A 25,378-nucleotide genomic window follows, 5' to 3' on the forward strand; every position below is an offset into this window, starting at 1 on the left:
TTTCTGTGTATTTTGCAGCTCACTGCTATGGCAGAGGCGATGCTGGGCCGTGCTAAAATAAGCCACGTGAGAATGTCTGAGTTCAAGAGGCAGTAGGTAGGGCTAGCTGTGCTCTATCAGCTTATCTCTCTCACCGGTCACAGAAGGGGCCTGTTCCAGATGTTTTAATCCAGATTACTATAACTCAGGGACTGGTAATGGGTAGATGGTGTGGATTGGGATTATTAGCTGTTTTAAACACTCTTTAGCTAGCTGGGCCTCAAAACAGGATGTCTCCTTTTACTCTCATCTGTGGCATGAGGCAAGTTTTGCAGGATAATGTGCAGCATGTTTCCCTACATAGATCCATCGGGTTAAGTGAGATGGTGTCACAGGGTCAAGTGTTCTTTTTCTGTTTTTAAAAGAAATTGCATTTTATGGGATGTTGTTTCACTGGGGTTGGTCTCATCTGATGACAATATTTAAGTGTAGACGTGACAGTGTTTGCAAGAGGGGCTTTGATGTCATCGTCTGGGTTACAAGTTTATGGGACATGATAAACAACCTCATGTTATGTGCCTGCAGTTAAAGCGCCTCATAATTTAAGTGTAACAGCCTCACTATTAAATGATAAGTGCCTTTGTAAGACGTAACCTTCCTCAAATTAATACATGAAACAAACATAATTGCCATATTTCCATCACATCTTCCACATTGTCTTGGTTTGTTTGCGGTTTGACTGGTCCTCTTCCTCTGCAATGGTTTAATGACACTTGACTAGAGATTTAGCGACCCCTTTTCACACTGTCACATTGTTTTATATACATATATATATATATATATATATAACTCATATATATAATATTTTTCATATTTGTATTGTAAATATTTTGGAACATTTTCTATTTATGCTTCCTGACTTGCAGGACTTGCTTTATCTTTCTATTTTTTGTACTTATCGATATGGACCAAAACACCAGAGAAAATTCCATGTGAAAAACTACTTGGCAAAAAACCTGATTCTGAATTAGGATTTTTGATATTAATATTGAGTCAAGTGACTTCCTGCATTGTGAAACCATCATTATTAGGCCACCATTCAAAGAACATAAGAAAGAGATAGCGGACTGTAATGTTAGCTTCCTCTCATTTTAAATTTAATGTTGCCCTGTGTTTAAGCTCACTGAGAAATGCTGGGCTGAAAATCAGGGGACCTATAGTGACACCAGGAGAAAACAAAACATTACTTTATTTATTTTTTTTTAAACATTATCAAGACAGTCAAATAAGACGTTAAAACTCTGACACTGTTCTGTATAACTGCAATAACTGGTTTAAAGGTTGATTATATTTTTTATGACGTACAGGTAGTTTTATAAAGCTGCTTCAGTAAAAGACTGCATTGGATTTATCATTACTTGTAAGTATTTCTACTCCTGGTGCCTGTAATCAAAGAGCTTTATTAGTTTTAAGCTATAAATCAGGTAGATGGGATTTCACAGATAGTATCATGGACTGGATTATAATCGCTGATTTAGTAGTTCACATAAAAAAGCTTAGTGGCTCCACTAGTGAGCATCATAAGGTAATTACAGTAAGAGGAAAAAGCCCAGTGAAGTTTTATGTCCACAAAGATGACCTAGTAATGGTAAAATGTGACATTATCTAACATAATGAAGAATGAAGATTCTGCACTGATGTAGAGTAGACTGTAAACAGCTGCCAGCTGTTAACAAGTTAAAATTTGTAAAATAGATGGATTCAATGCAGAACATGAGCATGGAGGCCATGCGTGGATTACAAGCTTTGACTTTTTTTAAACACTCATCGCACAACAGACATGATGCATAAGAGGATATTGTTATGTAATATTCATGCATGAACGGTTGATTATATGTTCTAAGAATGCTCTTAGCAGGATTATTGTTAACTGTCTTTACAGTGTGGTTTCTCATTCTGCCCAATAAGTTATATCTAACCAGATACAGCAGAGTAAGATATCCCAGACTGATGTTTTAATGACACAGCAACTTTGGCTCAGTGTTTGAAGTCAAATGGGAGCAGGTAGTAATTAAATGTAATTGGGTTACTTCTTGGAGTAAAGGGAAACAACAAGGTGGTAAGAAGAGGAAGTCTGCTAGTGGGATGACACTGGATCCCAGGGTGCTGCACTTAACGCTGTGTGTGTTTATGTTTGTACATGTCTTTCTATGGAGAAATTCTGGTTTGAAACCATCATTGTAAGGGCAGTTGGATGTGTTGTTTGTGTTGTTTTACTATATTCTTGGGGTTTGAAAACCAGGAGCCCACTTTACTTGTGGGGTCTGTCAGCCTTGTTGGGAGTGGGGGTTAGAATTAGGTTTTGGTTCAGGTTAGGCTTAGGCAGTCAGTTGTGATGGTCAATGTTATTGTATTGGGCAAGGGAATGTATTATGTCAATGATGGGTCTCCACAAGTATAGTAAAACAAGGATGTGTGTTAGTGTGTATGAGATTTTTGTGACATTGCGGTTCATAAAATTTGTTACAAGAATGTTGGAAATACAGACTAGCGAATGGTGGGAAATTTTAGTCACAGTCTTACTGACCTGTCAGATGGGGAGAAAAAGGGAACAAACGAAAAAAAACAAAAAATTACATTTACATTGGGATGGTATCATGCAAATAAAAATCACTTTGCTAGGTTCTGAGAAAGTTGTTGTTGTTGTTGTTGTTGTTTTTTTTAAAGATTTTTAAAACCTTCACGTGTCTTCTCTTTTATAATGGTGGTCTGTTTAGCCTTTTACACACACACACACACACACACACACACACACACACACACACACACACACACACACACACACACACACACACACACTGTTTATCAAGAACAATACTACGTTAATACCTGCAAAGAGCTGATGCTTTGATGTAGCATCAGTTAGAGGAGCAGCTCAGATTTTGTAATCTGCCCAGTGTGTTCATCCTCTGAAACCCTAAAGGTCCACTCAGCAGTTTAAATTGTGGAGTCAGCATTTATCCTCTAAAGGCATTCTGAGTGGACTTTCAGATTTCAGATTAGCAGCGCTGCTACATGCTCTCACTGGCTAACCTGTAAGAGCAGTCGCTTTCCATTTGATTCCCTTTGAATATTACTTGAATATTACTTCACATGTCTTTGACAAACACCAGTGTATGTCTTCCTTGGTTTTTCATCAACATTAACCTCTATTCACTCCCTTCCTGCTCTCTTTTGCCAGAAACTTGGGTTGAATCATTGTCTCACTCTCTGCCAGGCGCAGACATTCCTCTTATCTTGAAGCTGAAGATCCTCAGAGTCTCCTGAGGTCTTTTAAATCTCCATCTGATGTCATCCTGCTATTGTCTTATTCCTGTGGTGGTGTAGTGGTCTGATGCTGGGCCGGTTTAGCTCCTGTACTCTCACTGACCATCTGTCAGTGTTAATGAGAGTTGGGATACTCTGACAGTACTGGCGTTTCTGTCCCTGTCCAGGCTCTGGCATCAGTTTTGAAACAGGCCGTCTTGGAGCACAGGGAGTCACTTTGATTATGAATGATTTTTTTAGCTGAATGACAAGAACTATATATACTTCAGCCTTTAACACTTCACCGCTCTTCAAATTACAGATTACAGATTTTGATTTTGTTGGACTATCCTCTCCCCTGCAGGAGTCATAAAAAAGTATGTGGAAAGAGTAAAAATGTAAAAATGTAGTGGAAACAGTAAAATTACAAAAAGTACTGTCATTTACATTGATGGATAGGGTTAGTCAGTGTGGAGTCCAAACACGTAGGTTGTGCACTGTGGGGCCCAGCGTGCCAGGTAGGTAAGATGTACAATAAGGATGGGGAGATAAACTAATTACATGTTTTATATGGGGTGTCAAGTGACAGAACTTAAAATAATTAAATGGATGATTGGGGTTTTGTGAGGCCCTGACACCATCGGCCAAAATTCAGTCTTTCTTTAATTTAATTTGAGACATAACATCTCTCTCCCAGTCTGTTCTATCTTGGGATTGTAAAATATAATAAACTGTAGATTTTTACTGCACTTAACAAGCTGGACTGAGTGACTAACTTCCCCCTCTTTCTCTCTCTGCCTGCAGGTGACTGGGACTGTCATCCTCTAGATCCTGCAGTGTGGCATGTGAGTTTCAGCAAAACCTGACACATTCAGAGTGCTAATGTGCCACTGCCCAGGCCACTTAGCACACATGCACCTACATGTACTCCTCACATACAAACAGACACACACATCATCAATACAAATAGGATCACTGCAGTTTTATTCACATACAATCACATGTAATCTAAAGAAAGCATTTGCGTGCCTATTAAAGCCTACTCAGCAGAACAGTATTAGAAAAACAAAATTTAACATTAACATTATTACACTTCCCTCTTCCTACTCTGTCCCTTTTTTTATTTTTCTCACCCCCTCCATTACTCTTCACTAATCTTCCTTTATTCTTCCTTACCACCTTGATAATACCTCATAAATGTCTCCTTTTCTCACTGCTCTATTGTTCTTGTAGCATCCAGTTACATGGCAGCCATCAAAAGAAGGTGACCACCTGATTGGACGCATCACGCTAAGCAAGCGGTCGGCTATGCCCCGTGAGGCTGGTTCCCTCCTCGGCCTAAAAGTAAGCAGGAAATCATTCCTCATTTTCCTCATCACTCTTTTAGTATTCGTTTAAAGGAGCGATTTGTAAATTTTGCTATTGCTACATAGCCAACATTAGCATTAACGGCTGTTTTCTTACCAGTCTAGAAGAAACGTTGCAAGTTCAGCATCAAATTTCATTCCTTTACTTCAAGACTTGTCTTCAGAGGTGGAGAGCAACACCAATGTTAACTCTTGATCACATCTCTCTGAAGTTAGCACGCTCACCAGCTAGCCCACTTTCCGATGGCAAGTCACTGTAGCCACCAATCTGCCGTGAAGACATTGCACTGCTCAGAGGTCGTATTATAACCCTTTGTCTTGTAAATGCAACAATGACCAAAGCTCTTGTCAAGCGACAATCACCACCACCTGCTTCCGGCAAGAAACCACATTCTCCGCCAGAGAAAACTTAAAAATAGCCCCTTTGAGATCTGTTATAGAGTACAGATGAGGTGAGTAAAGAGAGGAAGAAAGTGAAGGATTAAATGATTTTTCCAATCCAGAAATAATAATGTTTTGTAATGCATGTGAATGCTGTGGTGTTCTGGGTAGCAAACCCTGAAAGGTAAAAAGTATTTGACAACTGTGCAGAAGTAGGTATAATAATGGCTGTCAAGCAATTACTGCTGTCATCCACCTCTGTTCCTATTCTCGTCTTTGTGTGCAGGTGGTAGGAGGGAAGATGACAGAGACAGGAAGACTTGGGGCCTTCATCACCAAAGTCAAGAAAGGCAGCCTGGCAGATGTTGTGGGACACCTACGAGCAGGTGCGAATCCACTGAACATATTGCTGCTGTGTAGGAGCTACTGTACATTGTGTATCAGTAACAGTTTCATTGAGAAGCTTTTTTAAAGTCAAACTGAAATGAAAATTAGCATTGTGGTGGTGACAGCAAATGACCAAACTATCAAAACTCTCAGCAACACGTCGCCCTCCTCATATAATCCATATTATCCGTCATTTAAATCACATTTGTGGGAATCTGTGCTGATGTTAGCAAGCTAGGTGAATTAGCTTCCACAGTGCAAGTGGAGTGTCCACTTTCAGAGTGGAAACTGGTTAGCCTAGCTTGCTAGTAAAAATGTATTTTATCAACACTCATAGGATATACAGTATGGAGTTCTCAAGTCTTCTAGTGTATCACACGAGATGACACCATGCCTCTAGCGATGTTTCGTTGCCATGGGAAACGCCACCCAGAGGCTTGAAACCAAGAACCAGTTTCCTCATATATGTACAATTATATATGTTTTATCCTGTTTTCACATTTCAGTTTGACTTTAAGAAATATAATATAAATATAATTATTAGCAGCTGGCTCTTAATAGACAGACATAATGCAAGATGAGCTGCAGGCTGCATCATCATTGTGTTGTGTGTTGGCCTACCTGGTTCCAGGTGACGAGGTGCTGCAGTGGAACGGGAAGTCGTTGCCAGGAGCAACCAAGAAAGAAGTGTACAACATTATCCTTGAATCAAAGGCCGAACCCCAAGTGGAAATAGTTGTTTCAAGACCTATAGGGTGAGATTAATGTTATCAATATGTAATAATTATAATTAAAATACCTGAGTGATGACACTGATTTTATTCTGACAGACACTTTTGATATTTCTTCCTTCCTTTATCTAAAAGCTCTATCCACCGAATTATGTCCAAAAACTTCTTGCGAAAAGTGTATAGAGCATATCAGTAAGTAATGTTGATTGAATGGGCCGAGCCCCTTACCCTTTTGCCTCCCCTGAAATCCCCCAGATCCAAAAGAAAACCCCATTTTTCCAGCTATTCCTTTGTTCTCTACTACACACCATGTTTAATATGTAAGTGTGTATTTGACTGAATGCTTGCTCTTCTTCTTCTATGCAACTGTTGGTTGACATGAGTCTTTTACTCATTCATTTTTTAAAGATGAATGTACACTAACGTCTTGACTGTGTCGTTAACTTGCAAGTATCTTGATGTGTAATCTATGAATTTAGTTAAATGTAGTTTGCTCTGACTCTTGCTTGCTGACTGCTCTTTGACTCTTTACAGAGACATCCCAAGAATCCCAGAGTCATCCCACCCTCCTCTAGAATCAAGTAAGTGTTTATATGGGCAGCTTTATTAGCTATATATGTTATTAACATTGTTTACTGCTTATATAAGGAGCCTTTTCTATGGTTTATTACAAGATCTGTTGTTCTCTTCATCCCTCAGCAGGCTCCAGCTCCTTTGAGTCACAAAAGATGGACCGCCCCTCTATATCAGTGATGTCCCCTACCAGCCCTGGCACCCTCCGAGACCTTCCTCTGGTTCTGCCTGGACGGCTCTCTGTGAGTATCTGGAGGAGGATGGACGGAGGCTCCTGTGCATAGATATAAATATGGATAGAGGTTAATGGCCTTCACACGTCATTTCAGGTGAAGCTGTGGTACGACAAAGTGGGCCATCAGTTGATCGTCAACGTCCTTCAAGCCATAGACCTGCCAACCCGACCAGACGGACGACCTCGGAACCCCTATGTCAAAATGTACTTCCTGCCTGATAGGAGGTAAAGACACAGTATTCATTTTTTCTTATTGTGCAGCTCCTCCTCACAAGTATTTCTTACTATAAATGAACCATCGTCTGGGCCTGTTATTTTAAAGGATTACTGTCTTATGAGGTCATGTTCAGGACAATGCTTCCCTGAGTGTTCGCACATTTGTTCTAGTGATAAGAGTAAACGGCGAACTAAAACAGTGAAGAAGAGCGCTGAGCCTAAGTGGAACCAGACCTTCATATATTCCCACGTTCACCGGCGGGACTTCAGAGAACGCATGCTAGAGATCACAGTCTGGGACCAGCCCAGAGTGCAGGAGGAGGAGAGTGAATTCCTGGGCGAGGTGAGTTGGACATCATCTCCATATACTTGAACTCCTTTTTTTTATACAGATCTTATCTACAGAGTTTTTGATGATAAATTGCCTTTATTTTGTAGCAATGCAATCATATGAGTGTGGTTTACTGAACTGGACAGTAAATGAAGTGGCAGTTTAAACCATCACAGGAATGTACTGTATTCTTAATGTTACCTAAAACATCAGTTTCATCTTAATTTGCTTGCTTTATTATTCAAATTATACAAGTCAATATTCTGAATAAATCTTTGCATCAAATATAAAATTGTATAATTGCATAATCTTCCACATATTTCTCCAGTTGCAGTTTACAAATGCTATTTGAATCAGATGGAAACCTTGGCTAGAAATTAGGATGAAGCCATATGGATCTGGACAGTGCATGTTCACACAATATAAGAATGAATCAAAGGTGGTTTGCTTAATGAGATAGAAAAGGAGAAAAGGCATCTTTCTGCTACACAAACTTATAATATCTTATACAAATCTTCAGTTTGTCCTCTAATCTGTGATTTTAACTTGTGAGGTATTGGTTAATATTAACCCCTCAGGCTTCCAAAATTATTCAGATTAAACATTCAAAAAAGGGAAAATTACTACTTGGTTGAGCTTGTCACAACTAAAAGATGTCTGTGACGACAGGTTGCAAGTTTGTGACTGTTTCTCTTCTTCTCTCTCATCTGCCCCCTTCCACCCTCTCTCTCTCTCTCTCTCTCTCTCTCTCTCCTCTCTCCTCTCTCAGATCCTGATCGAGTTGGAGACGGCCTTGCTGGACGACATTCCTCACTGGTATAAACTGCAGACACATGACGTGTCTTCTATACCTCTGCCTCAGCCCTCTCCGTACCTCCCACGCAGACATGTCCATGGAGACAGCCCCAGCAAGAAACTACAGAGTATGTCTCGTTATACACAGTACATGTACAGGCGATGTGTTTATATGTGTGCGTATGATATAATATCTGTTTTGTGAACCTACAGTATGTGAGTGTGTGGTTGCTAACCTCTCCTTTACTGAGCTTTCTATTTTCTGTCTGTTGGTGTGGGAGACAGAAACAGAACCTCTCAACCTTACCCTGTCTCGTATGTGTCTGTTGTGTATGTGTGTGTGCGTGTGTGCAGGGTCGCATCGTATCATTGATACAGAGTTTGATGATGGTTTGATGGTAGTGACTAAAGGTGGGTGGGGGGCATGGTTACTGAATATTTCCTTGTAGTAGCCTGTAGGCGTCCAGCACTGGTTGAGAGAGCATCTTCTTGCATCCTCGCTCCATCTGTTACTCCCAAACCTTCCAGCCTCCTTTTGGCTCCACTGTATCTTTTTAGAACAAATTGCACCCAAATTAAATGAATTAATCTTTGCTGTATCAGCAAAAGGCAATCATCGTATTGCTACCGGACTGCAGATTTTGAATTACAGTTTTGTGGTGTTTTGGTGTAAAAGTCTTTATACTGCTGAGGTTTAGCAGTGTACTGTACTTCAGTGAGGCTGCAGTGAACAGCCTCTCCTCTTCTGCTGGGCTGTAGAAACACTGAAGCACTGAGTGCATGTTTGACTGTAGAGCTACAGTAGTTCACTGCCATTCCACTAAGTCTCCTGCCATTCTCCCGCATGCTTCTGCCCAAAAGTCGCTTACTTCACTTAAAGGACACTAGAAGCTGAGTTTGTGTTATTTTGGCCAGTCGAATCACTACAACTGCTTTGTTGTTGGACTGTTTCTGCTGTGACTTATTGCTGTGCACCTGTGCTTTCAACATTTACACATTTTTATGGGAAGTTTGATGATTGTACACAATCTGCAACTAATCTGAACGTCATAATGTTTTTTTAAATTTTTTTATCCTGATACGCTAACAATGCACATCTATACTGTTTCATTTAATGATATCATTAATGCTCCTCAACACAGAAACACAGGAGTCTGTGCTGATACGATACAGTAGGTTTATCTCGTGGCTGTTACTTCTCAGAAATCATGTTTTTACTGTCAAATTCTTTTCTGAGAGATGACTCTTAATGCCACAATACCCATGAGCCTTAGCAGTTGTTTCTGTGGAAAAGAAGGCAGTCAGCGGCAGAAATCAGAACTGTAGCAAGAAAAAAAAATTGAATTCATCAAAATGTTAATAACATGATAGACACCATAATACCATATATCTGATGTTTCATAGCTAACTTGGTAGGAACTAAGATTTTTATGTACTCAGGCTTGTACCTTTTCTTTTCAACAAAGCCCATATTTTACACTCATGATTCAAATACAAGAGTTTCATGTCCATCTAAGATTTAGAAGTGCTCCAACTGCAAGTCACATAACTTTGTCTATGCAGGAAATAAACAGGATTTATGCTAGACGACCAAAAACAACTTCTCCCTCTTTGCAACTGTATTGTACATCTACTTGTTACAGCTCGTAATCTCGAGGGCCAACAGTGTTTTAAAATCTTTAAACTTTTTTTCATGTTTTTAAGTCAGCAAGATGAACGTAGCAAGAAAAATAAGCCAGTAGATGATGGTGTCACTGTCAATGATGCAAATCTTCTCGTATTATCTATATCATAACATATGTTGTTTATTTTTAAGCTTATATTTAAATATATTTTCTATGGTCCTATACATATTCTTCTCCATTGCAATTGTTAAGAGGGGTGAATAGTCCCTCAGATCAATCTCTCCATAAAGGTTCAAACAAGAACTGCAAACAAATCTCAGCTCTGACAGAGACATTGCAGAAACAGTCAGCTACTCAGGCTAGCTAACTTGTTTACTAGCTGGTCATTTGCCTGTAAAACATCCTGCTGTGATGTTCTACAGTCTGTCAGAGAATGGCATCTGTCGTAGTACTCAGTAGCACAACGCTCACAACTTGTGCACCCTTATCAAAGGACACACAACTAATGCCTGGATGTGTGTGTGTGTGTGTGTGTGTGTGTGTGTGTGTGTGTGTGTCTGTGTCTGTGTGTCTGTGCGTGTATTCATGTTTGTGTGTGTTGAATCCATACAAATCCATGAATCGATATACATGTTGGGATGAATGTGTGTCTGTGTGTATGAATTTGGCTTTTTTGCACTTTTGTGTGTGCATCCATGCTGGATCTCTGTACGTATGTGTGTGTGTATGGTGCGTGTGTAGGTGCAGAGCGTAACTCCAGGGAGAGAGAGCGTGGCAGTACGCTGGCTGTGCCTGAGCAGCAGCGGCCTGTCCAGCACCGCTCCCGCTCAGTGTCCCCTCACAGAGAAGACTCCTGCAGGGCCCGGTCACGGCCCGCACATGTGCCCATGCAAAGGTCAGGACCACCTACTGTACCAGAGTCACCTGGTGAACTGTCAGAGGAGTGTGTGTTGTTTGTGGTAACAATGTAAAAACGTCAGCTAGTATCTAAAAGCATAACCTATACTACATTAATATATCCATCACTGAAATGATGTAATTACTCTTCCAAACAGACGTTTTGTCTTGTGTGGTCTTCAACAGTCTCAGTGTTTTGAGAGTACAATGTCTCCCTCACTATAATGTACAGTCATATTGTTTTTGATTTGCATTGCGTCAGGTCAGACTAAAAGTATGAGTGGGCATTTTGAATCGTCATAATGATTTAACTATGGACAAAGGTTCATATCACGCCTAAGTAAAAACCTTACATTCATTAGACATTTTTGATTTCATCAGGAGCCTGGATGAGATCCACCAGAACCGCCACCACTCCCACTCCCCCTCCCGCTACCACGACTCCCACTTGGAGCACCAACGCTCTGGTGACTCGGACTACGAGTACTCTGAGGACAGGTAACCTGTTCGTAGGATCTCTGAGGAACCACATGGGCTGTGGTGTGGGGTTATGACTGCGTGTTCCACTTTTAATTTTAATTATGTTAGAAAACAAGATTCACACACATTGGATCAGTGCTACTAGTGAGTCATTCAGTAGTGGTAGTAGTGTACATGCTTTATATTAACCTACATTTTATAAAAGTTGAATATTGTTTGGGTTAATCACTGTGTGTAATGTGATATTACCAAACTACTTTCTACTAATACGACTAACAGTTTGAAACTAGTCATTGCAACATGCTGAGTTTGTTGTATCATTCTGTATTGTTGAATGCAGACTTGATTGAAATCTCAGAATTATGATTTCCTGGTTTCTGTCATTCATAAGTTCACTTTGACTGTCTGAGTTGCCATCCTCTTCTTTTGTGTTTTCTCGGGTTGTTTTTCATTTGTTCACCCATCGTCATGGCAATGACAGTGAGGTCCTGGAGATGCACAGGTCTATCCGGGGCGGGAGTGCTGAGTGCCTGCACACAAACAGGTAAAACAAACAGGACAATCACCATTCAGGTTTATTTTTATAGTATGCACAATTTTATCATCATTTCCATCCTCACTATACTTTAACAACTTCATCTTAATACACAGTGTTGATATTTTTGTGTTAATTATCTTGAATGGATCCTGAGTGTATGTCTGCTTTTGTGCAACTGCATGAACACAAATTCAGCGTGTCACATCAGCGTCAAGTAGTCGTAGCACACTCATAAATTCATATCCAACTATTGTCTATCACCACGACTGTCTCATAGAAACACACACAACACACTGATCACTGTGTGAGGGGATTAGAGACCTGCTCAGTGGCTGACCTCAAAGAAGGCAAAGCTCTTTTGATTAATTTCTATCTTTTTTTCTTTTCTTTTTTTTTGCATTGGATGTGTTCACTCACAGCAGTGTATTGTATTTTTTTCTTGTCTTGCTTTATGTGCATGATCTCCACTCATACAACCAGGGGCGTAGGTAGATACAGCAACACACTCCCCCCCAAAATGCCCCTGTTAGTAAACGGTATCCATAAAGACATTTACAGGTAAGTGTTTAGCATAAAAGTTATTGTAGCGTACCCTCCTCTGTGCCTGTCTAGCTTTCCCAGACACATTTGTGGAGTTGGTGGGCCATTTAGTTGCGGCAGTGTTCTCTTAACGCAATAAATGCCCATGTGTCTCCCAGACCGCTGTGCTGCTTGTTTTTCCTTTGGTCATAGTGTGTAGCGAGGTGCTTTGTTATGGTGCTACTTTATCTAGCTAAATGGTATGTGCTGCTTTTTCCTCTCTGTTATGCAACCCTTTGAAGGGCCCTATCATCATCTTTTACATTTTTACATTAAAAACCCTTTTACATTACTTCTTTCCATTGTCAAAACAGACCAGAGAATTTTAGACTGACTTTTTTTTTTTAAAGCAGTTGAAAACAGGGAATCACTGATGCAGTCAAAGGAGCTCTGCTATCTGCGCTGACTAAAGATATTTTTTCAGAAGCTGAACAATAAGAAAATACTGGACCTTGTGAAAATAATAATGAGAATTTGGTCATTTGTTTTCATTGTTAGTTGACTCTCAAGTCTGGGGTGTTGAGCAGCCGGAAATGTACAACAGGGAAACATTATTTTAAACGCACTAATCATAACTTCTATTCATGTGTAGTTGTTTCACCACTTTGATCCAGACTGAAATATCTGAGCAACAGTGAAATGGATTGTCCCAAAGATATTGATGCTCCCTAAACAATGAATGCTAATCACTCGGCACTATGAGGTTGACATTTGTGGTTATCAGTGAAATGTCTGAAAGTATTGGATGGACTGCCGTTTGTTTTCTCCTCAGGATGAATGGTTCTAGCTTTGGTGGTTCCCTGAACTTTCCTTTAGTGTCATCACTGGGTCCAACTTGTCAGACTTTATGACCAAATACTTGAAAGAGTAAATATATTCTTGACAGCCTCAGATGTACTTTGTTGTTAATGCAAATTATGCTAGCATGCTGGTGAACATGCTAAACAGTATACCTGCAAAATAACATTGTTGTTGTTAGTATTGTTAGCATTTTGCCATGCTGACATTAGCCTTTACTTCAAAGCAACACCCTGTGGTAGGCGTAGTACGGATAAACAGAGCTGCTAGCATAGACCCTTAGTCTTGTTTAAACTGTTAAAATGTTAAACTCAGTTTACTAGTAATGGGGAGTCGGCAACTAGACAATTTATACATTGTCCCCTGTGTCTCTGAAGGAGCTTTGTCAGGTCTTTTTTTTAAGTTATTCTTTGAGCGTTTTGTATTGCGTTATGTATGCAGTAAAGGGTCTAGCCAGCCGTCGAACCGGGGACCTACCTGCTCAGGGCTCAGTGTGCCTGTATGGTATGCGCCCCAACCACTCGCCAATCCGGACGCCCTGAGATTTGTCAGGTCTTACAAAGTTATCCAAAACATAGTGGTATATATACTTACTTTAATAGTATAAAATATCTAGTAGAAATATACTGAAGCATTATGGGAAGTGTAGGATCTAGAGTTGTTGGAGTTTGACCCATATTAGTGACTAGGGTTTAGGATTACTTTGGTGAGTGCCTCAAGCTGCTACACTAAGTTGCTGAAGTAGTTCATAGTAACAACTGCCAGGAAATCAGTCTAAAACTCATGCAATGCTTTGGAAATGGTGGGAAGTAATGTAAATAATGTGTCAATTATAGATAATGGGCTCGAACATGCAAAACCCCCAATATTGTCTTTCAACATATTAATCAGATGTTGATCCTGACATCATAATTTGCAGCAGATCACATGACAGCATACTGATGTGTAGCATACTTTTTTCTGGTTCTGAACCAGCAATACAAAGCACGTGATCATCTGTCAGATTTTCAGTAATGCTTCATCCCTGGCTTCATAACCACCGGACAGAAGGACCTCTCTTTCCTTCATTTCCCTCTGTTCTGCGCTAATCCGTTTCATGGGACTCCTATACATTTTATAGATCTACTGTAGCTCGGTTTCCTCACTACATGCTGCCTTGACAGCTTTAGATCTGTAGGTTGTGTTACGCAATCAGCATTAGATGTAATCTCCCGATATATGTGTTTGGGGTCAATCCACAGGGAGGGCAAGAGGAACTATCTCTATAATGTTACATAATTCATTATATAAGAGTATAGAGTATGTGTTCATTTAGTGATTTGCTGTTTCTGGTCCTGTCCGTCACCAGCATCATGCTGCAGGTACACCTCTGACTCTGAAGTGATCCAATCTTAGATTTTATGAGAATCCTCCTTTTCACTGAGCTATAAAGTAAACGGTGTGAATACGGAGTTGAGAAGGAAACCATATTTTATGTTGCACCATAATGTGACTGTTGCTTCTGTGCCTCTCCTGATCATTTGCAAGAAGTCTGCTTGGTTTCATGCATGTGTTTTTCCCCTTCACTTAATCAGTCTGCTTATTTCTGTTGGTTGCATGTGTCATTTTTCTTTTCCTTTGCCTCCCTTTGCACGCGGGTCTTTGGCGTACAGCTCCACCCTCCCCGCATGCCTAAAGAGCAAGCCGCCCCACAGACAAGAGGGGGTTAGCACCATGCCTCGTAGCATCCTTACACACCGTGTGCTCAGGTTCACTGATGAGGTCACGGTTAGGTAAGCACACACCCACTTCACACACCATCTCCTCCTTTGTCCCCTTACCACCCAGAACATTTTCTTACTTTCTTTTTTGTCTGACAACACATAGCAGAGGCTTAAGCATGTACCGGCAAGTGCAGAGCATAAAAACACAGTTAACTCCTAAGCCATCCTTGTAAAGCATTAGTCCTGAAAACATTATGTGCCATGTCATGCGATGGCACGGAGCCAGCCATCTGTTGAAAGTACCTGTTGTCACAGAGCAGCATGACGTGACAAACATACAGCTTTGAGTGTATGCAGCAGAGAGTAGATGTGAACACTGGCTGCTTTCCTCTCCTCTTCACTCATTCAGTCCCTCGCACAAACACTTACAAGCAGTCCCCTCTCCCACTTACACCTGGTTCCCATGGCAACTCACCAACCTTCCATCTGAGTGGTCTCGCAGTGTATGGCCGCGAGGAGTGACTGGCTATGATAAATGGAGATACAGCATCAGAGCCATTACATGTTACTGCACTGTCTGATGGCCTCTTCTCTCTTTGTCTCCTCTTTTTTTAACATTACGTTTCATTATCCTCCTTTTTTTGACTCTCTGTATTTTCTTTTTTCTACCTCCCACTCATCACCCTTTTGTTCTCCCACGTTATTCTTAATCTCGTCTTCCTGGCTCCCCTCCTTACATCTTCTGTCCTTGTACATCCTGTCTCCATCTCTATCTCTTTCTCCTCTTTATCTCTCTCTCTGCTGCTGTGTTGTGGCGGTGCAGTGACCTGCAGCCGTCGTTGGACAGAGTGAGGAGTGCCAGCACCACTTGTCTGAGACCAGACACCAACTTTCACTCCCCTGACAGAGACAGGTATAAAAAGAAAATGAACACACGTTTTGCACAAGATACTGATATTTCATTTTAGAATTGAATACACAATCAAAAATCATAGACTTCAGTCATAGCTTTCAGATCCGTATTTTCTTCATTACATGATAGAATCAGTCAACATTTTGGGTTTACTATGCTGCATGTCTTCACGCCAGTTCATGTCATTTGTCCCTTTCATACATGACTGAATTTGCCATTGCATACTTTCATTAAAAAAAAAAAAACATCTCCCTGATGTTTAGAATTTGAAATATCTTTAATTTGAAGACAGAAAATAAGCCAGCAGGTTTCAGATTTAGTACTGTATACTTTACTGGCAAAAAATTTAAATAATAACAGACAATGTTACAGAGCCGAAGAATGTATTGTACATAGACCCCAGGAACGTTAGCTGAGTGCAGTTTTCAGTCTGACATTTTTGGAAATGCGCTTATTCATTTTCTTCAAGAGAGTTAGATGAGAAAATTTATACCACATTCATGTTTCTACACTAAATATGAAGCTACAGCCATCGTATGGTTAGCTTAGCTCAGCACAGAGACCAGAAACGGAGGGAAACAGTCTCACTCTGTCCATAGTTAACAAAAATCCTGGCATCTGGCTGTGAGCAGTCCCTCACATAACCTCCCATAAATCCACACATTGTTACTTTTATGTCTGTACGGTAAAATCCAAATGTGAAGCTGCTGCTAATGTTAGCTTACTGTAGCTCAACACAAAAACAAAAAGGTTAAAAAAAAATCTGCCTCTTGGTTTTATAGTTAGGTTTTAGTATGGCTTAAACAAATGAAATATAACGTGTTAATTTGTGAATTAAAAAAGTGCTGATAGGCAGATTTTGTGAACGGAGCCAGGGTAGCTGTTTCCCTCTTTTCCTAAGCTAAGCTAATAGGCTGGAGCTTCATATTTACTGTAGGCCTACAGACATAAGTATGGAATTAATCTTAACATCTAATTCTCAACAAGATTGAGAAATGTATCTCCCCAAATACGGCATAGACTGCATTATCTAAGTTCCAGTATAGTTTAACATCTTGTTAGCTTGTTAATTCATAAGTGCTTGTAATGCTCAGATTTCTGACATGACTTCAAATGTTTGACAAGTCAAATAAAGGTGATTTTTTTTGGCTGATATTATGCAATAGAAATTTTAAGAGAATTCTCAATTGCCCCAGATAGCAAAATTAAACTTCTGGCCCAATTTATGCCCAAACCCAAGTCTGGCTCATATGCTTCCACATCTGGGTAGATTCCGGCTGTTATCATCCGGTGTTTTCTAACAGCGGCAAGAATTTCTGTGTGTGTGTGTGTATGCCAGAACTCGTCCAGATGTGGAAGTAGCATCTGACAATCATGCTTTATATGGGCCAGATTCGGGGCTGTAGAACTGGGCCAGAAGAGAACAAGTATTGGGCCCAAAATATGGGCCGGATTATTTTGCTCCTTGGGTCACAGCCTTGACTGTCTCTTTACTCATTAACAACTTTACCTGCTGGGTTGTATTTTTTTCCAACCCACTTTAGATTAAAACACCCCCCCCCTCCGCCTCGGTTAGCATTAGGAATAGGTGTCAAGGTTTTTGTCATACGGGTGTGGTTTCATCTAAATTGGGTTGGAAAATCGATGGACGCCTTTTGATGTTCCCACCTCAAAATGCTCCTCCTCCCACCCCTCCGCTCCTCTAGGTGCTCCAACTCTTTGCCCCGCAAGACTCCCCCAAGTCCCAGGATCTTAGTAGAACATGTGGCCCCTGAGGAAGACAGGTATACCAAGCCTGCTCCCCTCTGCTGTGCAAACACTGCGCTACAGCTCTGCTCGCCTGCTTACCTTCCTGACCCCACATCTCGAAGCCTGTCCTGTAGCCTAGAACTCACCCTGCAGACGATAGCGTTGCACAGACCTTGCGATCAGCACTGTTTCTTTTCCTTTTCCTGTAAATATTTGTGGTCTAAGGCTGTGTAATCCCTCCTTTATTCTGCTGCACCTGCTCTTTCTGCTGAGCACCTGTTCTGAATTTCCCCACTTCTCTGGCTTGAAAGCACTTCCTTTGCTGTAACATTGTTTCTGGCGGTTAAAAAAAAAAAAGTTTATTGAATGTGCAGTTCACAGCTTGCTGTTACAAACCACTAAAACCAAACCTTTAAGTGTCAGTTTGAGGTTTTAACATAATGTCCAATTTACATTATAAACCAATATTCAGTTTTACCATTCTGTGGCACGTCATTCTCCATATCGTGTTTGTCTTTCTTCCTCTCTCTCTCTCTCTCTCTGTCTGTGTGGTTGCTGTGTGCCGAAACAGGCAGTGTAGCAATTCATCAAGTCCAAACTGTCACAGGGGCAGCAAAAAAAGCCTGGAGGGGGACAGGTAAGATCATTCATTCATTTATTCATTCACTCACTCACTCACCTTATTTCATCTCCTCTCATTATTGTCACCCACTTCTCCACTCTCTGGAGGGATGATGTCTGACCATGTGGTTGTCAAATTTGGAATATTGACTTGGACTTATGCAGTAAGGAGCCTTGAATGTCCTCTGAAAATCACATTGCTTCCTCAGAACATTGTGAAGAAACACACGGGCTATGAACAGCTCACAATTAAGTATTTATCATTAGATCATTAGTGATAAGGCTTTTTTTTTTCCCCACGGTAATGGAAATCTGAAAATATTTCCTTGTGTGTTGATGTAGGGTTCACCAACTCCTTTTTGATTGATTGACTTTAACCACAGCAGCTGCTGCACACTGTCTGTGCTTTTCATCATGGACCCCTGCACAGCTTCAACAGTTTTACACATAGAGCCCAGAAAAGACCGACGTTGTATTATTTTCCATTTGATTTAATTTTATTGTATTTATATGGTTTTATGTTTTCATTTCTTTTTATTTCCTGGTGCCTGCCCACTGATGGCAGTCGTATCCAGCCCACCTCTATCCTGAGGGGCAGTAGGGGGAGAGGGGGCCCACTGAGGCCTTTTGGCCAGACAGCCCTGGCTGGGTCCTGCCCAAACTCGCCACGGCTAGACAGGTGCATGCTACTGCCAGTGCTACACCTCTGCTCCCTTGTGTGTTGACTTCTCCTCCATTACACTGAGTGTGGTAACACTGTATGCACAGGTACCACAGGTACAGTGCATTCAAGAAGTCTTTAGACCCCTTCACTTTTTTCAAATTTTGTTGTGTTGCAGCCTTATGCTAAAATCCTTTAAATACATTTTTTCCCTCATCAATCTACTCCCAATACATCTAAATTACGAAGCAAAAACAGAATTTTAGAACCTCTTTGAAAATGTGTTAAAAAGGAAAAACTGAAATATCACATTGACAAATATTCAGGCACTTGGCTATGACTCTTGAAATTTAGCTCAGGTTCCTCATTGTCTCTTAAACATCTTTGAGCTGCTTCTACACCTTGACTGGAGTCCACCTGTGGTAAATTCACTTGATTGGATATGTTTTGGAAAGGCACACACCTGTCTATATAAGACAGACAAACAAACAAAGCCATGAGGAGAAAGGAACTGACCTCCAGAGCTCAGAGACAGGATTGTGTTGAGGCTCAGATCTGGGGAAGGCTACAAATGTTTTGCTACACTGAAGGTTCCCAGCACAGTGGCTTCATAATTTTACATGTAAGAAGTTTGGAACAACCAGGACTCTTGTTGTGTTTCACCCAAGAAGTCGCCGCAAAGATGCTTCAGCTAAATACTGAGTAAAGAGTCTGAAGACTTATGTCATGTTTTTCCTTTTTAATAAATTAGCAAAATCCCTAAAATCCTGTTTTTGCTTTGTCATTATGGGCTATTAGGAAAGACATGAAATGATTTTAGCATAGGTTTGCAACATAACAAATTTGAAAAAGTGAAGGGGTCTGAACACTTTCCAAATGAAGTGTATATGTCATATCTCAAGAAGCAAAAATCATATTCATTCTGAGAGGTAAACTGGTTCATGTGATTTTTTTTTTTTAATTTGTGGCTCAATCAGGAACAAACAAAGTCGTGCATGTAAAAGGATGTAAAAAAAAAAAAGTTCCATCTCATCATTACAATACAGTAACTGGAATATGTATATATACTGTGATACAATGCGTACTATATAAACACGTTCAGTGGCACCTTCTGTACTTCTCCCACACCTTTGATGACTCTGATTCACTCCTCTCCCAACTTGACCTTTGATACTGACTATCAGTTTGTTGCTTCTATGATTTTGTTTTTAGCCTCACTTCAATTAGTGATGAATACAGTTATAACAGTACGTTGTTGTGTGGCCTTTCCTCTCTCCTTGTGTCTTTATGTTCCTGAATGTCAGAGCACACCCTCATGGCAGCCCCTCTCCGCCAACGGGGACTCGCAGGGGCAGGCAGCTGCCGCAGCTCCCTGCCAAGAGCAGCAGCATAGAGCAAGGTATGTTGTGTGTGAGCCATGAATTCATGTCTTTTAACCTGACAAAAACAAAGAACCTATTCTCATGCTGAGTTAGTTTCTGAAAATTATTTAGGTTCACTGATGGAGAGCTCAAACTGAGATAAAGCTGTTCCGTCTTTAAAAACAAAGCACAAAGTATGAATGAAATAAATACAGCAAGTCAGTGACACTACCTTTTGCTTCCTGAGCTTTGTGTCTTTTTGACTAAAACATAGAAAATTGAATTCATTTTAATAACAGATTGTCAGTTTTGAATCAAAAGCTTATTTTAAATTAGAATTTTTCCTCCCAAAAACAGAGAAAAAGAGTAGTTTTTGGTGGGAGGTGTTTGACTGACAATACTATTATGGATGTTCAGCTCAGACAAGCTCTACCAGTTACATGGTCAAGGCACCCTATGCAGTGACATAAAAGTGTGTATCAACATTTTTATCAGCTCACTGTTTGGAGAGTGTTGAGGTATGATTGCACAAATCTGCCTTTATTAACCATAATGATTCATCTTCCCTGCAGCATTCCCAATTCCTGGGAACAGCTTTTTAAAAAATACCCTTTCTTTCTTGTCATAGCTGGTTTAGCTGCCAGATGGGTGGGGTTTGCTAAATAGGATTAATGTATAGACGGACTCAGTCTTTAGTCTAGCCCCTCTTTCCTAAACCCAACCTAGAAGCAAAGAAGCTTTTTTTCCCAGGTTGACTGTGAGAATTTCTGTCCCAGACCCTCCATGCGTCCATTATGTGAGCAGCTGATGTATCAGCACACATCATGCTCCATCTAGTGTCAAAAACCTGATCCTGCATTCTCCAGTTATTCCATGTAATCTCTCTTATTGGGAACACACCAGTGTTTCTGATTTCTTATTCTGGTTTTTGTTTTCTTTTTCTGATTTTCTCTTTCGTTCTCTTACTCTTTTATTTGTCTTTTTCGCTTCAGCCCTTGCAGTAGAGGAGCGAACCCGACAGCTGCAGATGAAAGTACATTCCTATCGGCCTTCAGCCTCCCACGACCCTGAGACGGACCTCAAGACCAAACGGGAGGTCAGCGTCCGTGTCCTTCTTTGGTTCCCTACCTCCTCCTCCTCTTGCACTTGAAATAAATGATACATGTCTATTTTTATAACCTTAGTTTGAGCAAAATCATAATTTCTCTCCCATCATCCTCCACCTCTTCATCTCCGTCTGTAGATGTTCCGAGATCAGAGGCCAAGCAGTGACGTGTCAGCCAGATCATCAGACAGCGATATGAGCGATGTGTCCGCCCTCTCCCGTGCCAGCAGTGCCTCCCGCCTCAGTAGCACCAGCTACATGTCTATCCAATCAGAACGACCCGGGGGGCGACTCAGGTCAGTCCTCATTGGCCAGTAATACTTTGTGTTCGGGTTAGATGTAATGGGTGCTGTGGATGTCGGTCAGTTCACCCGATTTTGAAATAGGCCTAAATGTTTGGGTAATTGAGATTATGTTTGTTTTCTGCATGCTAATCGCTGTGTCTCTGTTTTATTTATGCATGCCTGCATGTTTCTGCATGCCCTCTCTCCTCTGTCCACACATCTCACACAAAACATGGATACATAAAACGAATGGTGGGAATCAAAACAAATTGAAAAAACTCAGATCCAAGTCATTAGAGGAGGAGAAGAAAGACAGGAGGATCTCATGGGGGGTGAACGGGGAGGAGGAGAGGAGGAGGGCAGCGGGAAAGAGACGATTCTCTGAGGAATTGAAGCGCAGAAGACACACTGTAGCAGGAGACACAAGGGAGTCCAGGTAAAGAGCATAAGATCCCGAATGTTGAATTCACTGATGATGACAGATAATCCATCCTCTCACTGTACGACCAGGTCTGGATCCCCAGGTTAGAATCCCTAAACCCCCAAGACAACAGCAGAAACTTTTGATGATAGCCATTATAGGCAGGTCCTTATTGATCTCTGTAGGGAAATTATCTTCTGTTTTGCTTGCGCCTTCCAAAGGAGGGTTACAGGCTGTCAAGCAGTGCCCCTTGAACTTATTGGGGGGTTCAGGGTCTTACTGAAGTGCACTAGAGGATGACGCTCACTGACACAGAGATGAGCTTAAATCTTCTGGCTGCAGAGTGGTGCTCCTGCTCATCTCTACTTATTGATGAGGTGCAGTTAGTCTCATTCATATGAAAACATCTGGCTGTGACGAGTAATTTGATTTAAATAGGGACTGTGGATGTCTGAGTCCCAAACAAGGCTAAAGGGGCACTCTGCTGAATTTACATATGAGGACCATTTTACTTGTCGTGAGCAGTATTTTCTGTCAGTCGTGAGGAGTTTTTATTAAGTTTGATAAAAATGTATCTGATTATGTTCTAATATCAAGGTTTTTAGAACCTGGGTTTACTGCAAATTTTTGCATAAAACATCTGTTACAAATGGGGTGATGGAATTTGAAAGATGTTGGATGTTCAGAGGCAGTGAGAGTCTAATGAAAGATGCACATACACATTACATTATGGGAAATTTAGGATTTAGGATTTTTGAAGCTTGAATGATACAAGGATGAAAATGAACATATCTCACCCTCTGCTGCATTGATTTTTGACTATCCTTTTAAAACCTATATCCCACATTTACGGCAACTTTAAATCACTGCAAAACCTCTCAAGAAAATTAGTTTTTAAATAGGATTGTTGTCAACAAGACAAAATTAAACTTAAACTAGAGTAAAATTATTAAGTCATAGGGGGAAAAATCCACTTTAATTGTTTTCAGCTCAGTCTTTTCCTTTTTATGAGGCAAACAGATCTCAGGTACAGTCCAAGCTCTCCATTAGAAATCTGTTAATAAATGAATGTAAATTTAGAAAAAGAATCATCAGACCTTTGAACCACAACTTGCTTACAGAAATATTAATATAATTTTAAATGAAATAACAACATCAACAAAAAAAACTGTAGCAAAAAATCCCATGTTCTCTTCTTGCACACAAACACACACAAAGCTCGTTCCTGGCTGACCAGTAGCAGTGTGCTGACAGGGACAAACGACCCTATCCCAGTGGTCCTTGGTGGGCCAGGTGGTGATGTAGTGCAGCTTATTAGCCGGCTAATGTTTTGAGGTCTGAGAGCAGCAGAGAGGAGGGGGGGTTTTTGCCACAGATCAATCCAAATAGAGCATATTAAAAGCAGAGCCCCGCAGCCTTTGACACACTTTCATCCCAAAGGTGTTTGCTGGTGTTAAGGTCGGAGCTCTGAGAAGACGAAGAGAAAGCGATTGCTTTATGGACCTCACTTTGTCCTTCACCAAACTTAATCATCTAAAAGATTATCGCATGATTTATGATTAGCCTTACATCAAACATTGCCACAGACAGCCCTGTCCACATACTTTTGTCATGTAGTGTACACTCAAGGTAAGAAGAGTCTGCAGGGTCCTCTTCGATCTTCATGTTATTTCAAGCAAAAAGTGTAAGATCATCTCCATGTTTTATATGTGAAAAAATTGTTTTAATATACTGAATATTAGCAAAATAATAAGTTCATGCTTCCAGTTGTTCATATGAGGGAAAATGTTAATACACTTACATCTATGACTACAGTATTTATGTACAGACAGATTCAGGGGAATGAAGAGAGAGATGAACAGTATGGCTCTGGGTGTGCAGATGCTGGCGTCAGATCAGCTCTTAGGTGAGAGGGGAGTATGTGTGTGTTTTGTAATGAGGCTGCGATGAAACAGTGAAAACACAGGTTGGAATTCCAAACACAGACAATGGAGTGTGTGTCCATTTATAAAAACTGGTCAGTCTGTTTTAGAAGGCCTATAATAAAGCTTATCTATTATTCAGACCAAGGGTCAGTTTTTAGAGAGACAGGGGGTATGAATTAGTAATCCAGTGATGGATGGCTGGCCTCAGGTCAGTTTTCACTCGGAGTGGGATATTAATATCTGTATTCATTGGATACTCTCACTTTGCTTCAGGCCAGTTTTATGATCAGTTGGAGAAATGACTGAGTACATACAGAGGAGTGGAGACAGAGGTGGTGTGAGGTCACACAGATCAAACCCTTTGCTCAACCTTTTCCCCCTGCTTAATATTTCTAATCAATTTCAAATAATTCACTGGATGCCACACATGTCAATCATTTGCTTTTTTGCATAAATAGAGAAATCATATTTGGTGCCTTACTTTGTTTGCATTGATTTACTGATATCTGTATATTTCTGAAATCACATAATGGTGAGTATATATATGTGTGGTTACAGTCCAAATTTCAAAGAAAAACAAATCTCAAGATTTTCAGCCAGAAGCAGAAAATCATCATTTTACATTTTGTACAATAGTGTTTGTGATTTCTGTTATATGTGGCCCTTGTTTCCTGTGTGTGTTTATGTGTGTTTGTGCATCCCCCTCCACTGCATGTCTCAGATCCCTCCTTGCATGCATCCTGTGCTGTGACTGCCTGGACCCTCTCCGCCCTCCAGACCTGGATCCTCCCCTCCCAACCTACCCCTCTGCTGCACGCCCCTCCCTAACACCCCTGCAGAGGACGGTGGAAAGGCCTCAAACCACCCTGCCCCTTCCCAGCCCTTCCCTGGCTCCCCTGGGCCATTGGTCTGTAATTGTCAGGGGCCCGCAGGGAGTGGAGAGTACGGATGATAGGGGTAGCGTAGCTGGGCTTTCTTGCAGCACCATGACCACCTCTGAGGGAATGGACATGCGGCGGCTCCTGCGAGCCCCTAGGAGGCAGCACCGAACACTGGGCAGCCTCTGCTCTGGTGTAGTGGCTCGTTTGAGAAGAATGAACTTTAATACATGATATAATTATCAGCTGTGGACTGCGAGAACATTTTATTCTATTATTTGATTTTAAACAGGATGGTCTCTTAAGATCTAAATCTCTTTTTCTCGAGAGTTGTGGTACAAGTGACACAATTATGTTACACCGAACATCAAAGCTCCAAATGCTGTGTTGGTTTTAGCTGTACTCTATGTTTACTTTGTCTTAGTCTCAGTTATTCAGTGGAATATCGCATCATCATTTCCCTTCTATGGGACTCCAGATGTTTACTCATCTGTTGTTTGATTGACTAACTGTTTTATTAAACATCTTTCAACTACTGT

General features: G+C 40.8%; 1 protein-coding gene across 6 annotated transcripts in view; it reads left to right on the forward strand.

Moving 5' to 3' along the window:
• The window catches only part of LOC111217884 (regulating synaptic membrane exocytosis protein 1-like), a 76,805-nt gene that overhangs the window by 41,472 nt on the left and 9,955 nt on the right, over positions 1 to 25,378 (forward strand). The window contains exons 5-23 of one of the 6 annotated variants that reach the window (XM_022739904.1): positions 4,090 to 4,130; positions 4,519 to 4,629; positions 5,320 to 5,419; positions 6,052 to 6,175; positions 6,686 to 6,732; positions 6,851 to 6,966; positions 7,054 to 7,184; positions 7,347 to 7,518; positions 8,276 to 8,429; positions 10,668 to 10,821; positions 11,205 to 11,321; positions 11,785 to 11,847; positions 15,745 to 15,834; positions 17,541 to 17,618; positions 18,155 to 18,220; positions 20,170 to 20,264; positions 21,219 to 21,322; positions 21,470 to 21,627; positions 24,683 to 25,366. In XM_022739904.1, the coding sequence (XP_022595625.1) occupies positions 4,090 to 4,130; positions 4,519 to 4,629; positions 5,320 to 5,419; positions 6,052 to 6,175; positions 6,686 to 6,732; positions 6,851 to 6,966; positions 7,054 to 7,184; positions 7,347 to 7,518; positions 8,276 to 8,429; positions 10,668 to 10,821; positions 11,205 to 11,321; positions 11,785 to 11,847; positions 15,745 to 15,834; positions 17,541 to 17,618; positions 18,155 to 18,220; positions 20,170 to 20,264; positions 21,219 to 21,322; positions 21,470 to 21,627; positions 24,683 to 25,073 (2,312 nt within the window). In that variant the 3' untranslated portion in view covers positions 25,074 to 25,366. Of the gene's footprint in view, positions 1 to 4,089; positions 4,131 to 4,518; positions 4,630 to 5,319; positions 5,420 to 6,051; positions 6,176 to 6,685; positions 6,733 to 6,850; positions 6,967 to 7,053; positions 7,185 to 7,346; positions 7,519 to 8,275; positions 8,430 to 10,667; positions 10,822 to 11,204; positions 11,322 to 11,784; positions 11,848 to 14,967; positions 14,991 to 15,744; positions 15,835 to 17,540; positions 17,619 to 18,154; positions 18,221 to 20,169; positions 20,265 to 21,218; positions 21,323 to 21,469; positions 21,628 to 24,682; positions 25,367 to 25,378 lie in introns of those variants that run through there. The other 5 variants (XM_022739900.1, XM_022739902.1, XM_022739901.1 and 2 more) reach the window with 5 other exon arrangements.

This window comes from Seriola dumerili, unplaced genomic scaffold, assembly GCF_002260705.1.
Source record: "Seriola dumerili isolate Sdu_G_001 unplaced genomic scaffold, Sdu_1.0 BDQW01000050.1, whole genome shotgun sequence".
NCBI classification, from domain to species: domain Eukaryota; kingdom Metazoa; phylum Chordata; class Actinopteri; order Carangiformes; family Carangidae; genus Seriola; species Seriola dumerili.